Source organism: Neodiprion fabricii, chromosome 2, assembly GCF_021155785.1.
Source record: "Neodiprion fabricii isolate iyNeoFabr1 chromosome 2, iyNeoFabr1.1, whole genome shotgun sequence".
NCBI classification, from domain to species: Eukaryota; Metazoa; Arthropoda; class Insecta; order Hymenoptera; family Diprionidae; genus Neodiprion; species Neodiprion fabricii.
In genome coordinates, this window is record NC_060240.1 from 29699215 (window position 1) to 29713931 (window position 14717).

Genomic DNA, 14717 nt, shown 5'->3' on the forward strand with positions numbered 1-14717 from the left:
ATGTGATAATTGCGTAATATTGAATCACATCGAAACGTACACATGAAAATAACAGATATACATCATTCCAATGCAGCGCCTACTAAAGACTGCTATAAAGATGGTTATTCTAACGGGGTTTTGTATTATGGCATTGCGTTTTAAACGGTTTCTGCCAATCATAAAGAAGTTACCGGATCGCTAACACGGCCTCTTTTGGCTGCGGGACCATAATGAAAAGAATACCCAGGTACACTTACCGGCAGACTACTTCTCACGAAAATTTTCCCAGGGATAATCATGTCTTTAATTCTTGCGTCAGCGAATAAAGTCAAACCCTTGAGATCTGTAATTTGAAATGTTACAATTCCGTGAAAAACAAATTTTAAATATGATATGTGAAAAACATATCATCCTTTTCAGTTATTTATAAAATATTTAAATAGGTCTGTTCACTGCACAGGCGGGGCCTAATTGACAGAACGCAAACACAGTTTGTTTTGCGTGTCAAAGGTAACAACTTTATAATTTTCTTGATATAAGTATATCATTATTGACATTTTTCACATTTTATCTTCAGTATAACTTCAATGCGTATCATGGAATTCAGTGTTTTTGAATCTTTGAGTATCTCACTTTTACTTATACTCATACGAGAGAGACAAAACTATTCACGTGATTTCCATGTTATAAAATCGAATTTTCTCCATCGTATTGTCGTAAACATATGTGTCAAAAGATGTTCTGTATTAAACAACGAATAAATTGTGGTCTATTTTTGTTGAACTAAATTAAATATTGATTATTATTTTAAATTATCGCTCATAAAGAACATGGGTTAATTATATAATGAAGCAGGATTTTGAGCAGAAAGTAAGCTTTATACTTGATTTGGCTTGACTACCTGTTTTGAATAAAAAGTCCATCATTGAAGAATAGAAAAAGTCGCAGGAAAAAGCGCATAAAACCGTATAAAAATGTTCGTAATGCTGTACGCTTCCTGTTTTTATAAACGTTTCTGTTATCATGTTTCGTGCATGCTTCTGTCTGCTTCCTACTGAATTTTTACCACAGATAAAACAGTATTAGTCAAAGTGAAAAAAATTCAGCGTGATTATTGACCCAGCAATCGGAAAAGAATAGAAACGGAACGATTACCAGAATTGTGAATCCCATTTCTTCAAGTTTCCGAATTAAGCATGAGTTATTCCAATGAGACTATGAGATTTTATCTGTTCTTTCCTATCCCGTCATATTCGTGACAATCCCACCTCTAATAGCTTGTTCGGTTCAATTATTTATTTAGAATAAGGAATGGCAATTATCAATCCGATTCAATTTCTTCTATCCGAATTAATTCTTTTCAAAGAATACGAAACATCCGTTTGGATAAAGAAATCGGAATAGATCGTATTGAAATTCTCAATCTGTTTCTTTTCTTTTCCGATTGTTCGGGAGCCCATTTTGAACTTTGCGGACCATACAACCACCAATTAATACCCAAATAAATTGTTAACATCTAATTACCTATTCAAATCGAAACCAAGCAGAAATTAAACAGCACTGCAGCAATTACGCAGAAACATATATCTATACTCTAAGATACATTATTGGTTAAAAAATATGATTACAAACTATAATAGTGCAAACATTTCTATTCATGTGAGAGCACACCGTTTGTAATTGTCCTGTTGCTTAGCTAATGCTTGTGGTGATGTTGAAATCATCAATCAAAACAAATTATTACCGACGTAAGTATACGTAGTTGAAAATTCTAATCGAGTAAACAGAAATGAATTGCTCAAACTCTTTCCTCACCGATGACGAACACAGTCGTTAGAGAGATGTGAAACAATTGACTTATTGAGAAGAATAGGGAATTTTCATCTGTGATTTTAATGACCGTATTTGTTTGTTGGTTGCACTGATGCAAAACAAAAGAACTGTACAAATAGCTATTTTCATGCCACTCACCGCGGCTCCATTCAGTTCCAATTTTTGCGAGGTAGGACAACATGAGTGATTGCGTAGATTGAAATAAGAATTGTGTGCTCGAATAATCCGATGAAAATGCGAGGCTTTGCGTGTTCAAGTTTCGACTTGTGTGGTGCTAGTATTTTATCCAATGTTAGGACTAAATGTGCGCGCAATGACGACCAATTTTGATCTTAGTTTACATATCTCCGACGTAATCGCTATACATTTGTGACTCGGCTGTCCCTACCGCCCATCCAGGGCAATAATCCACTCGAGGAGCGTATCTCACCGCCTTCTCGCCCCACCTACTCACCCTGACCATAAATTTCGCGTTTCTTGCAATTACTTTTCAGTTTGTGTGGAATGGCAACATCCTTAAAGAAGAATCATTCCCGTCGAAGGCTCGCCGCTCTCACATTTCTCTCTAACATATCCCTCGATGGAAGTCACAGGGATACAAAGCTCGCTATCCTAACGCGGAACTCAATCTTCCACCGTAGGACACTGAGCGACACTCACCATGACCATGGAAACACTATTCATCAAAACGACCTTGAAACATCGGCATATGAGGGTATCGATGGCTTATCCATAGAGCCGTTGATGGTTGCTCGCAAAATAAATCCTGTGACAAATTCTCCGCCGGTTCGTAAAGTTCATGAGCAGCACTCTTTTAGTTCGGACTCTGAGGGCCCTTTAACTCCGGCCAAACTTGCCACTGCGGCATTCGTAGACCAGGAACGAGCAGCAACTTTTGTTCATTTGCCACCTGGAGTTCATGGTCCTTTCAGAGATCGGTAAGAAAATTCAACAACAACAATTACCATACATAGATTCACTTTTTTTTTTGCTATCATTTTGAGGTCTGAGTAGCTCCAATAAATCCAAGACCAACTTTTCATACAATTCATTTGGGCGTGCGTATATTGTTACATAATAATTGTAAAAAGGTTCGACTACACAGAGACAATAATGAAGCAGTCGATATGTTGCGCAATTGTTTTTCAGACGAGACATACAGTCTGTTATCATCAGAGAACACTAATTAACCAACATTTGATGTTTATCACTAAGCATTCAATCTCTGTGAACTTTAAAGTTCTTATCGTAATTGTTTACAGAGAGATAATGCTCTCAGCACCCGTTGAATGGGATTAATTTGATCTGGGTCATTAAAATCTATGTGAGCTTGGCAACGATTACTCGTTTATTATTCAATTCTATGAATAGCAATCTTATTCGTGTATAATGAAATAATTCACCAATTGTTGAAAAGCTTAGACATACATTACAGGATGGCCTTATGCCAATCTATATTTCTATGGAGCAAGATCTTATTATTAGATGACCTTTCCACATTTTCATGTTAAATGACCTATTTCGTATTACTGATAGGCAACAGACGTAACTTTCTGTAATTTAGTTGTTAATAAATAGTCAATACATCTGAAGTGACACTATGTAAAGAATATTAAAAAAATATATATTTACCTTCAAACGGGTTGATAACATTTGTATACATACAAGTCTGAATCCAAAACACAAAATGTATGTCATATTTGTTTAACTTACTATTCAATGTTGTCTTACTAATTTATTCAATTAACTTCCAGTACTGAAACAACAAGTAGTGAATACTCACTTCCTGAAAGACGTATTGGATCCTTGCAGCACAGAAAGAGAATCATTCATCAAACATCAACACTTTCAGAAGACATTAAGCATCATCACAATAGTAGCAGCGAAAGTATCGGCTCTCTACGTTCGAAGTCTATATCACAGTCATCTAGATCAAAATCAAAAGCAATCAACAATGTCTTGTCTAACTGTTCCAATAATAACATCATACCTGAAGTCACAAAAGAGCTACGCATGATGCAGCGACCTTTTATTGGCCATAAATTTGGAGACGATCGACTCATCTTGGTGTCCGCTAAGAAGGTCCCATTCCTTGTTTTCTCTGCCCTTCCATACAACAAAGGACCTCGTACTGGCTGGTAAACAAAACTTGCAAGAGCTCTAATCACAAAGTACATATATACCCCATAGAATATATCTACGGTCTTCCACACTTTATAGGTCTGAACTTCGAAAAGATCCTGGGCGTAGGAGAAATACTTCAGGTCCAAGACCCCTTTCAGCTATCAATGATACGTTAGACCCATTTGGTTTGTTAGGTATAGAGCGGGGCAAAGATGGCCAGGTATTTATGAGTGTTATCAGTGCCATAGACTTTAATTTTCAACTTTTATTCTTTCAATAAATAAGAAACACCAGTATTTAATGTAACAAATTTTTTTTTTAGGAGATATCTTATGGACAACTTCTGATACCATCAAGGCAGTTTTCTAAGGATCGCAAGGGCTTTGGAAATGATAATGAAGCCATAGAGCTTATGCACACAGTTCCAGCTAAGCACACTGTGGCAGCAAGGTATGACTAGAGAAGGAAGAAAGATCTTGTGCCTGCATATACCTAAAAATGCTTCGTGTCTGTTTTCAATTTAAGCCTGTTTTGCTTGACTTTGTTCTTGTTGAGAATGAAAAAATAAATTTCATGATGCTTCTTGTATTGAGCAATAAAATAGTGATTGGTAGAAAACATCCACATTACTTTCATCAACTTGCAACACTTTCATTTGTTCTTCAGTTGTAACTTCAATGTTTTCGTTATTTTAAATGAATTTATGAAGTGATCATCATTTTCTTCATGCTCACTTCATTCCAACATAGGAATGTCAAAGCTTTCTTTGCTAATGTTGTACGATGGACAATGGGGAGGACCAGAGTGAGGGTTCGGTACTTTTTAAATCTCGATGAATAAACTGACTTCTATAAAGATGCTAATATCTAAGTTTCTGACTCAATCGAAGCGTGATATGAATGTACGTTCTCTATCATCAATCTTGTTACAGGACACAAACTATAACTTGGAACGTGGACTGTAAACAATGGTAAAACTTCAAAATACTAAGCATCACGAGTAGATGATTTGTATTATAGAACAACTTTTTTTATATTTTCAGTTTCAAATAACTAACCCTGAAAAGCGATATTTTAAAATCTGAAAACCATATTATTAATCTTCCTTGTCTCATTCTATAAACTTATCTTTCGATATCGAGGATTTTATAAATCTCACTCTCATCTTTCCGCATTTGAAATATGAATTCAAAGAAATTTAGCCATTCAAAAATATGCAATTGAAATTCATAATTTAATATGTTCCAAAGTAAAAGCTCCTAATGATAATAATATTAATCGTCAATGCACAGCATCATTTACAATCACAATTATGTGTAGGATACTAATCATGAAGTTCTTGGTATTTATTCATATCCAATACAATGAATTAGGCAAATGCACCTATCAATTTAAATAAGTCGGCAAGTCAAACTGTCGTCATTAGAAAAGCAACTAGACAAGAGTTTCGATTTTCACATTCTGCGAATCACTTAACAAGACAGGATACTTCTATTTTACATTCAATCATAAAATCAAACTTTCATGCTTCCATACTACTACCATTAATATGTGCCTCCTTGCAATCATGTGCTGTGTGATGAATTACCTTTAGTCGTGTCTCTTGTAAACCGCATGATGAATTCTTACTATTCTTAACATAATCTTGTCAAAACTGAATCCAAAAGTACTCACTGTTTTCTCGTTCATGTACTTTAATGCTGCACAGTACTTGGAGAGTGTTTATTTTCTCCTATTATAATTAGATATCAATGTCTATAGTCTCGAAGAAATGAATCTATGTCTGAGATGTAAAAAAACGATGTCATCGCGATTATCATCTGTTTTTACACAGATGGAGAAGACATTGGTTTATTTGTGGAAATCAACTTGCCAATCCTTGCTCCCAAATTAATTCTCTGTACCCAATCTCTACCACCTAAAATATTAAGTTAGTCTGGGTAAGTAGCTTATAACCACTGATAATCTCGTTCTTGCAAAAGATAACAAACAATTGCTTACCTATGCTAGAATTATCCAAAATACCAAATGGCTTATGAAGATTACTGTGAAGTTGATTACAATCAGTATTCACGAAGTATAATTATCACATATTTACATCTTACAATTTATGATAACTGATGTTATCATGAATTGTAAGATTGTTATATCTTCTACTTGATTTAATATTGGGAATAAGAGAGCTTTACTGTAAATTTTCGTACAAAACATAATTCAGATCAATTCATCAAGATTTTTTATTTCAGGTGCTTATCGCATGATACTGCTATACATCGACCATCGCACATCATTCCTGCATCACCCCCGCTATCTTATAATGCAGATACGAAAGGTAAGTACATAAAATGGAAGTTGACATATTAAACTTGTGCAAACCATCAAAATTATTCAAATCATTGCCTGGCTATAATTTGTTTTCAATTTTAGCTTATGAATGGGAAGATATGCCGTACAATCCAAATTTGTTAGACGACCCAGAGTTAATCGCAGGCAAACATCGTACGCTACTTACATTTACGTCATACATGGTAAATATTTGCATTGGTAGATTGTTCGCCAGACTCCAAATTGCGGCCATTAAAATGAATATTAACTACACAATTGTATTTTGTGTATTTAATTTTTGCAGACATCAGTGATAGATTATGTTAGACCATCTGATCTTAAGAAAGAACTCAACGATAAGTTTAGAGAAAAGTTCCCTCACATACCATTAACACTGAGTAAACTTAGAAGGTAAGACCAGTATATAGGTATTTTATAATATGATAATTTTGATAACAAAATACTTGGGTAAACTGACAAACATTTTTTATGTTTATTTATGTATAATTTGTAGTTTAAAACGTGAGATGAGGAAGATATGCAAGTTCGAATATGGCCTGGATTTACTGACTGTAGCTACGGCATATGTATACTTTGAGAAACTAATTCTTCGCAACGTTGTGACTAAGCAGACAAGAAAACTCTGTGCTGGAGCATGTCTACTGCTTGCAGCAAAGCTCAATGACGTGAAGGGTGACGTTTTGAAATCTTTGATCGAGGTATAACATTAGTCTATATGTAACTGAACAGCTGCGTATTGAACCGTGATTCCTAGAGATAAGATGAGAGTCTATTTTAAGCTCACATGTTCGATGATAACCAGGCTTTGAAGATTTATAACTGCTTGTATGTACATTTTTTTTTTTTCCACAGAGAATAGAAAGTGTGTTCCGTTTGAATCGCAAGGAACTGATAACGTCGGAGTTTGCTGTACTAGTGGCATTAGAATTTGGTTTGCATTTGCCTACGTGGGAGGTTTTCCCACATTATCAGCGCCTCATGTATGAGTCCTGACCTTCTCCTATACCATTGGTATTAGTACACCGGCCACGAACATTTTCTTCGTAAAACTAAACGGAGCTTTAACTACAATGCATTTTGCGAATTTTCTAATGTTTCGGTAATAATTGTAAGTAGAAAATTCGAGAAGTGATCAAATTATGATTTAAACAGAATGATAATCCGAGAAGTGGGTTTAACTTAAATCCGGTGCTAAGTAAGTAAGGTAGCTCTTTATTCTTTGTATACTATGCAACATTTAAATGTTAATCTTCTGCATTTTAGCTAAGGCTAATTGTACAACTCGCAAGTTCAACTTACCTTGCTTTGTCGCCAACCTTATACGACAGTTCACTTAAATTTCTTCATTATCCATATTATCACGATAAAAGTACCTGCTTATTGACCTGCGATGGGTAACACTTCGATTACCAACAAATTAATATCAAGAAGAAAAAATAGAGTACTTATTTCTGAGATAAGGCATATGCTCTTTAGTCAATAACTTTATACTCAGTACGTAATATGTAGTCTAAAGGTCTAGATACTTGGAAATTGAATAGTTTTATATATATATATAAGAAACGAAATGTCTACTGTTCATTAGATATTACCTTTATAAGAAATTTTAATGCGTTTAACGTTGAAAATTGTTGGATTTTCAATAAGCTCATGAAAATTTGCAAAAAAATTTCTTCTGTAATTTAGCTGTTTCTGTTAAGAAAAAATGAAAGCATCTCAACTTGTAGTAGGTATAAACTACGTACATTTTTTTAAAAATCCGACAGTTTATCACCGATTTGTTATTCGCTATAGATACCTTGAGTAGCGTATGTTCGCATAAACATCTACGAGTATCTATAAAAAATAACGTTCAAACTTGAATATGGTTTCCAGTCATAATCCTTTATAATTGATTACTAGATGAATGTGATATTCACGATTCTGGATAGTGAAAAAAACACTAACAATTATCAGTGCCATGTTTCGATTGAAGTTTTAACAGATCATACTTATATTATATATTATGTACACGTTGTTATTTATTTTGATATAGAAACGGAAAAACGATTTGACATGAAAGAACGGTGGAATTACAGATAGTTTAACTGTAATTTGTATGCCAAAATGACGTGTAATAACGTCAGTGAACGTAATACTATGCAAGTTCGCTCCACGTGAGAATGCGTGGTAACGATTTTTTTTTAAGCATGCGTTCTAGTCTGTTGTTGATGTTTAATATTACTCTTAAATTTATCACTAATTGATTGTAATTATTGATTTATTGTTTTTCTGGATATTTATCATATATAGTACTTACATTTTATCATTTCCTGGCATTCTGGATATGTATCATATTTTAAGACGTAACTTTTGTAGAGTAACTTGTACTTATGTGAATAAATTGGAAAACTGAAGTTACTGCTCCTCTTTCATGTACACGTTTTTCTATAAATTTAATCAATCTCATTAGAGAGATTTAAATGTCACTGAAGGCTTTAAATTTTCCATGAAGTCACTTTTTCTTGTATTTGGAAGTTTTCGACGACTTATGTTTCGTGTTGGTAGGTTCTAAAATCTGTGAATGATTCAGTAATTCCATTGTTGCACTTGCATTTGCTGTTACCCTACAGGCCTCTTCTTGCATCGCTACCTTCTTCTCGTAGATCAAAACTTTTGCAGCCTCTAATAATATTTCATAGAACTCAAGAAAGGAGAGCTGTAACATCAAGTGGATTATAATTACCATGTATTCTTCGTTAACCTTCACGTTTCTCCAACAATAAGTTATCTGTCCAAACCAATCGTACTTGCCTCATAATCCATATTAATGATCATATCAGTTTCCTGATCCTTTATCCCTGGGCAAATTGTGGCCATAATTGAAATCATTTTTCGAGCTCCAATGTGTCTCAAGGCAAATAATTCGTGAGCTATAACACATGTATGAATGCCTGTGTGAATGCCATTCTCAACGTCTTGATCACTGGCACCTTACCTAAATCGTCTTCATAATTTAATACACGTTCAATAGAGTGTGATTGTAGATTAGGCTTTCCTGCTGGAATATAGCTCAGTTTTTCTCCAACAGTAACAACGTTTATTCCATTAACGAAGTATGACGGAATCGCAGTCATCTTTGGTTTGGGCCAAGGTAATGGTTTCGGATCGCTGGAACCTATAATAATTTTAATTTTCCACTGATAAGGTAAATGATAATGGAATTACTTATGAATAAAATACTAGTTTATAATAATTATAGAACACTTCTATTCAAGTCTTTGAAAGAAACCACAATCTCTTCATTATGTTGCAGAATGATTGAATATTCTTTGGTGGCTTATACTGAATCATATTCCCAATTCAGTAATACCATGATATTAAAAGAGCAGTTGAAGAGTCACAAACGAAATGAATCGAAAGAACTGTATTCTTCAATAAAAAATAAATCACCTTTAGCGATGCATGTGGCTTGGAGAAATTTTTTGGCTGTGTGCGGCACGCCAACATCACAATATAACTGATAAACGGAATAAATCGGAAACAGATCTCGGTAGACAGTTGAAACATTTCCTATAATTAGGTCACACAATTTACTTTGCTATTTCACTGATATGAAATAATAGTTATTGGCCATACTGACCAACGTGCTTTCCAGCATTTGGAAAAATATCTTCAATTAGGAGCTTATGCAATCCTCCAGCTAATCTTCCACGTACAGCTTCCGTTTCTATATCACCTTCTTTTGTGTAAATATGCCAAGAAAACTCAAGTAGCGCATGTAGGAATTGATAAAACTCTATCCTTTCAAAAGGGTAATATACCTGATCGATAAATGCTGATTTATTGAGAGCTGTGTCAGAAAGTGCAAAAATCGTATTAAAGTCAGAGTTATCATTTATTGAACAAATAATGCAAAATCAGAGCATTCAACTGACCAATGTATCGTTCAAATTGTATCAAGCTGATGCCTCTTGCATGGATGTTACAGTCTCTCATGAGCTGCCAGAGCGCAATTTTACCCATTGATAAACGATGCGGCACTCCTTTTTCTGAACAGTACAATTCCGCATACAGCCTATATATTTTACGCAATCGAAGTATGTGTCTTGCTATACATTTGTGAACCCAGCATGTCTCATATTGCTCCTCCGTCTGTTCTACTGAGTCTTCTTCCTCTGTGAACTTTTCAGGATGTTTACACAACTTTGATGATGTACTCGATGTATTGTATCGAAAGCAGGAGGATATCATCTCTGATGTCTCTGTAGAATTGCTTTCTCGCAGATTTTCTACAGGTATGTGTATAAGGTAGGTACTTTTTTGTGAAACATTAGCTTATGGGTACAGATACAAAAATACTACTGGTACTTAAATATTTTATCAATTTTAGCCGAATAACTTACCTGGAGAATCGTAAAGACAAGTACACTCAGATTCACTGCTACACATGTGACACTTTCCTGAACGAATCATAATAGATGACGTGATAGACGGAGAGCGAGGCTCAATTTTTGGTTGCAATAATCTCTGAATGTGAAACCACACAGATGGACATTGTAGTGGCTCCACAATGGTGGTTTTCCTGGGCTGTTTATGTTTTACTGAAGGTGGTTTGGGGTCAGTCCTGCAGCATAATGTAACCGTTTAAAAATCAACTCTTTCGAGTAAATTGGATGTAATCAGCACAGTAATTTGGAAAGACTGTAAACTTTAATACTCAGATAGGTCTCGATTTTTTTCAAGGTCTACTTCGAGATCATGATCAGAAATTGTATTTGTTAAATAAGTTGCATCGGTATCCAACGGTGTTAATACATCATTGAGAAATAGAGGATCCGCTTCAGTGACACCACCGCTATTGCCTTGAAAGAAATCAGAAGGTTGTGTTAATTAGTGTGGGACCCCAGGTCATAAACGAAAATGTGTTAACTAACTATTTTCAGAACTTACCGATGATCATACCATACCCGTGTTTTTTATCCATGTGCCAGCCACCAGAATACTTTGCACCACCCACTGACTTGAGTTTCAAAACACCTAAATATGAGAAATGATATAAAATAGCATAAGGTGCATGTTTTTGCTGATGATACCTTTGCCATGTTTCATTCCATTTAGCCAGTCTCCCATATAGGAATTTTCTTGAGGCCAAGAAAGTGACTTGTTCAAAAATCCATTCCATACATACTCTCCGTAGCTAAATTGTGAAGGAATAAGATTAAGAGAATCGCATACATTTGTTTTAGGGCATATCGAAACTCCTCGGTAGAACTCAATGTAGGTGTTACCCGGTCATCATTCCATTTTCCCAATCACCTCGATATACATCCCCATTAGACCAAACCATTGTTCCCACTCCATGTCGCTCTCCGCCTTCCCATTGCCCAATGTATCGAGTGCCATTTGCATAAACACGGTAACCAGTCCCGTGTCTTTGATCCATATTCCAATCTCCTTCATAATAGTCATCTTCTTTGTTATAACGACAATAGCTGTAATACAAGCCAAAAATTATAAGTTAGTGTTACATCAATATAGATACAATGTTCTAACGGCGTGATCACTTGTAGGGCATGAATATTCAAAAATACAACTTACCCATTTCCGTGTTTTCGACCCATGTACCACTGACCAGTGTAAAAACGTCCATAATCATTTGACACAAAAGTTCCAGTACCGTGACGATAACCGTTGTGGAATTCTCCTTCGTACCAGCTCTGGTTATTCCATTCGAGTCTGCCCTTACCTTCAATTAAATTTTGTTCAAATCCTCCCTGTGGACAATGTGAACCGACAATCTTATTTCGAATTTACAAACTCACCTTACCGTCACCACATATACACTACTGATTTAATAGTACCTTGTAAGTTTCTCCTGATCTCCATCGATATGTACCGTCTCCTTCCATCTGTTTGCGACATACACGGCCTGTGTATGTATTCTTATTTGGAAATTCCACTTGAACATATTCATCTTGTAGTGTCATCCAATCTGCTGAATTGAACCCTTGGCACTTGGATTCCTGAAAGGATCCTATGCTTTGTTTCTTACTGACAATTCCGCCAAAAATTGAATGTTCGGCTTCGTTTTGCTCTTATTAGAACTCTTCTATTCAGGAGGAAATAATATTTGACAAATTTTGGCTGTATGCAATACCTTAGCGTGATTTGCTGCGCTGAATTGGGACAAATTTTTTGCACCAGCCACCTTATGATTCTTGTCAGGCATCGTCATCTGAGAGTAACTTCCCGTAACCATCTGCTCTTGCAAACTAGTTCCATGCCAGCTAAAAAATGTAGCTCAGTTACAGTAATCACAGTTATATAACATTGTCAACTTGCTTCCATTACTTTGTCATCAAAATTTGGGTGATATCATTATACAAGAGGTAGACAAATTCATCTTCGGAACTGTAACAGCTGCGAATATCTGTCTGAATATCTTCCGATGATAACAATTTTGACATATTGTGAGATGATATAGATTCCTTGAATTCTTCGCTCGCCTTTTTAGCGGAGGTAGTTCCTAGATTCTGTCCATCGTAACTCATATTTCGTATTGCTAATGACTGATCTTGTCTAATGTATTCCCACTCCCAAAACAAATAAATGCCACAAAAATCTGAATATTGATTAAACTGAAACAAAAATAATCCATACACGTGGATCATATTTTATGATACATTTTCAACATGTCTTGTCATGTTTATAATTAATATGTGAATTTTCTCTAAAATTGTGATTGTAATAATTGTTTTGATAATATATGTGCAGGCACTAAGCTGTCCGGGATCATGTCTAGACAAAACAGCATTAATGTGAGATTACTTAGTGACATAATTGATTATCCATTTCTGGATTAATCCTCTTACTGCTGATGTAGAATGAAAATAATAAATTACATTATTCGTGGTCAATATATTTAATTGCAGTCAGTGTTTCCCCTCGACAAAAAAGAGAAACCAATATTGATTGAATCGCTAGAGATTCCTAAATCAAGTACAGGGAATCCAAAAGTGTTGCGTTACGGTTGGTAAGTTACAAACTGATCATAAATTTCGTATGTACAGATTTTTTCGAATCAATCTGTGAACAGGCAATCACTAGCACTTGCAGAACCACGAGATAACACGGATTTTAAGCCACCTAATGGAAATTTGCATACATCCACATATCGGCGACTGGGTCCGGAGAGTGAAGAAATTGGATTATCAGAGACCCATAAAAAACTGGAAGAGATAAATTTGAAAGATGATTATATTACCGTTTATCCACACAGAAGTACTTTGAACATGTTCTCCTTCAGTTTAACAGCTGAGTATGAAATGGTTGTACAACTTAGATTACGCTTGATAAACATTTTTGACTGCTACATCTGAATAAACCTATGGAGTTTCAAAATCCTGTTATAAATAGGTATCTGGTACGATTGGCCATAATTAAATAAACCACTGAGGTATCGAGAAATGAATTCTGCCTGTTTCAGTGATGATGAACGAAAGGATGTGCTGGAATCATCTATGTGTAAACTATATCCATACAATTACGGCTGTACAGATTATCGAACCACATCACAGATTGAGTATCGCCTTCATTTTCCTATGAAGCCAAGGCCAGATCCACCCGAAGATAAGCCGTGGCTTTTTTACAGACGTACACTGTCCTATGCAGATGAAGGTCTTACTGAGCGTAATTGTAATGAAATGTTTTACGATCAGGGAATGGAAATGCATAACAAAATTGCCATTATGAAAATGGAACGTTATCGGTCGTACGATCCCATTATTGGAAAATTTACAGAACCTTGTAAACTTGCACTACATAAAGCTAAATTTTGAGTTCTACAGGGATTATTATTTGGCATAATAGCAGTAATGCATACGCGACTATTGTTGCGGGATATTTCATTATTATACATTTCTGAATGATTTAAAAAGTCACGAATATTTACAGTAAGATTATTCGAAAAGCGCGTGGACATCCGACCCTTAAATAGCACGACGATGAACATAATTGTACACGATAGAACCGTCGTACAGAATAAATACGAAATATACGTCTCATTTGCAATACCAAGTCTATACATGCATACCCATGCTCAAATATATGAAATACAACTGGTTTCTTCAGTACTTAATTTAAGACGGGTCGGCTAGTTGTAAATAAGTCGGTAATTGCAAGAAACTATAATTTCATCCGTACCCTAACTTATCCGGTAATAATTTTCATTTTGCAGGATAGTTGGCCCTAAGAGTATCCGGTTTTCCAATTCCGCTAAAAAAAATTGAAAACTGGTGTTCGTTAGTTACTTTCGGAGTTATCGTGGAATACGCCATATTATTAAATAGATGCATATAAATAATGCGTAGCCCTGCTATCTACATATAAAATGAACAGTCAAACTTAATGCTCGAACCAGAATTTTTTTTACAGCCACAAATGTGTTATTGG

The 14717-nt window shown here is 35.2% G+C and overlaps 2 protein-coding genes and 1 pseudogene across 3 annotated transcripts; 2 read left to right on the forward strand and 1 right to left on the reverse strand.

The window, feature by feature from the left end:
- The first annotated feature begins 1849 nt into the window (after window positions 1-1849).
- On the forward strand, window positions 1850-7983 carry LOC124176377 (CDK5 and ABL1 enzyme substrate 2). Of its 2 annotated transcripts, XM_046557596.1 has the most exons (11): window positions 1850-1984; window positions 2310-2753; window positions 3570-3953; window positions 4036-4159; window positions 4262-4389; window positions 4871-4909; window positions 6185-6270; window positions 6366-6466; window positions 6568-6674; window positions 6778-6982; window positions 7137-7983. In XM_046557596.1, the coding sequence occupies exons 2-11, from the start codon at window positions 2320-2322 to the stop codon at window positions 7275-7277; spliced, it is 1749 nt and encodes a 582-aa protein (XP_046413552.1). In that variant the 5' UTR covers window positions 1850-1984; window positions 2310-2319; the 3' UTR covers window positions 7278-7983. The 2 variants fall into 2 exon arrangements, with proteins under 2 accessions (XP_046413552.1, XP_046413553.1); XM_046557597.1 differs by lacking the exons at window positions 1850-1984; window positions 4871-4909.
- A 64-nt stretch (window positions 7984-8047) lies between these two features.
- LOC124176383 lies at window positions 8048-13043 on the reverse strand (annotated as a pseudogene).
- Window positions 13044-13324: 281 nt separating this feature from the next.
- On the forward strand, window positions 13325-14482 carry LOC124175620 (the record flags this gene model as incomplete). Its single annotated transcript, XM_046556019.1, has 2 exons — window positions 13325-13597; window positions 13709-14482. Coding segments are annotated over 2 exons (669 nt in total), but the record flags the coding sequence as incomplete, so codon positions are not given.
- Window positions 14483-14717: the final 235 nt, after the last annotated feature.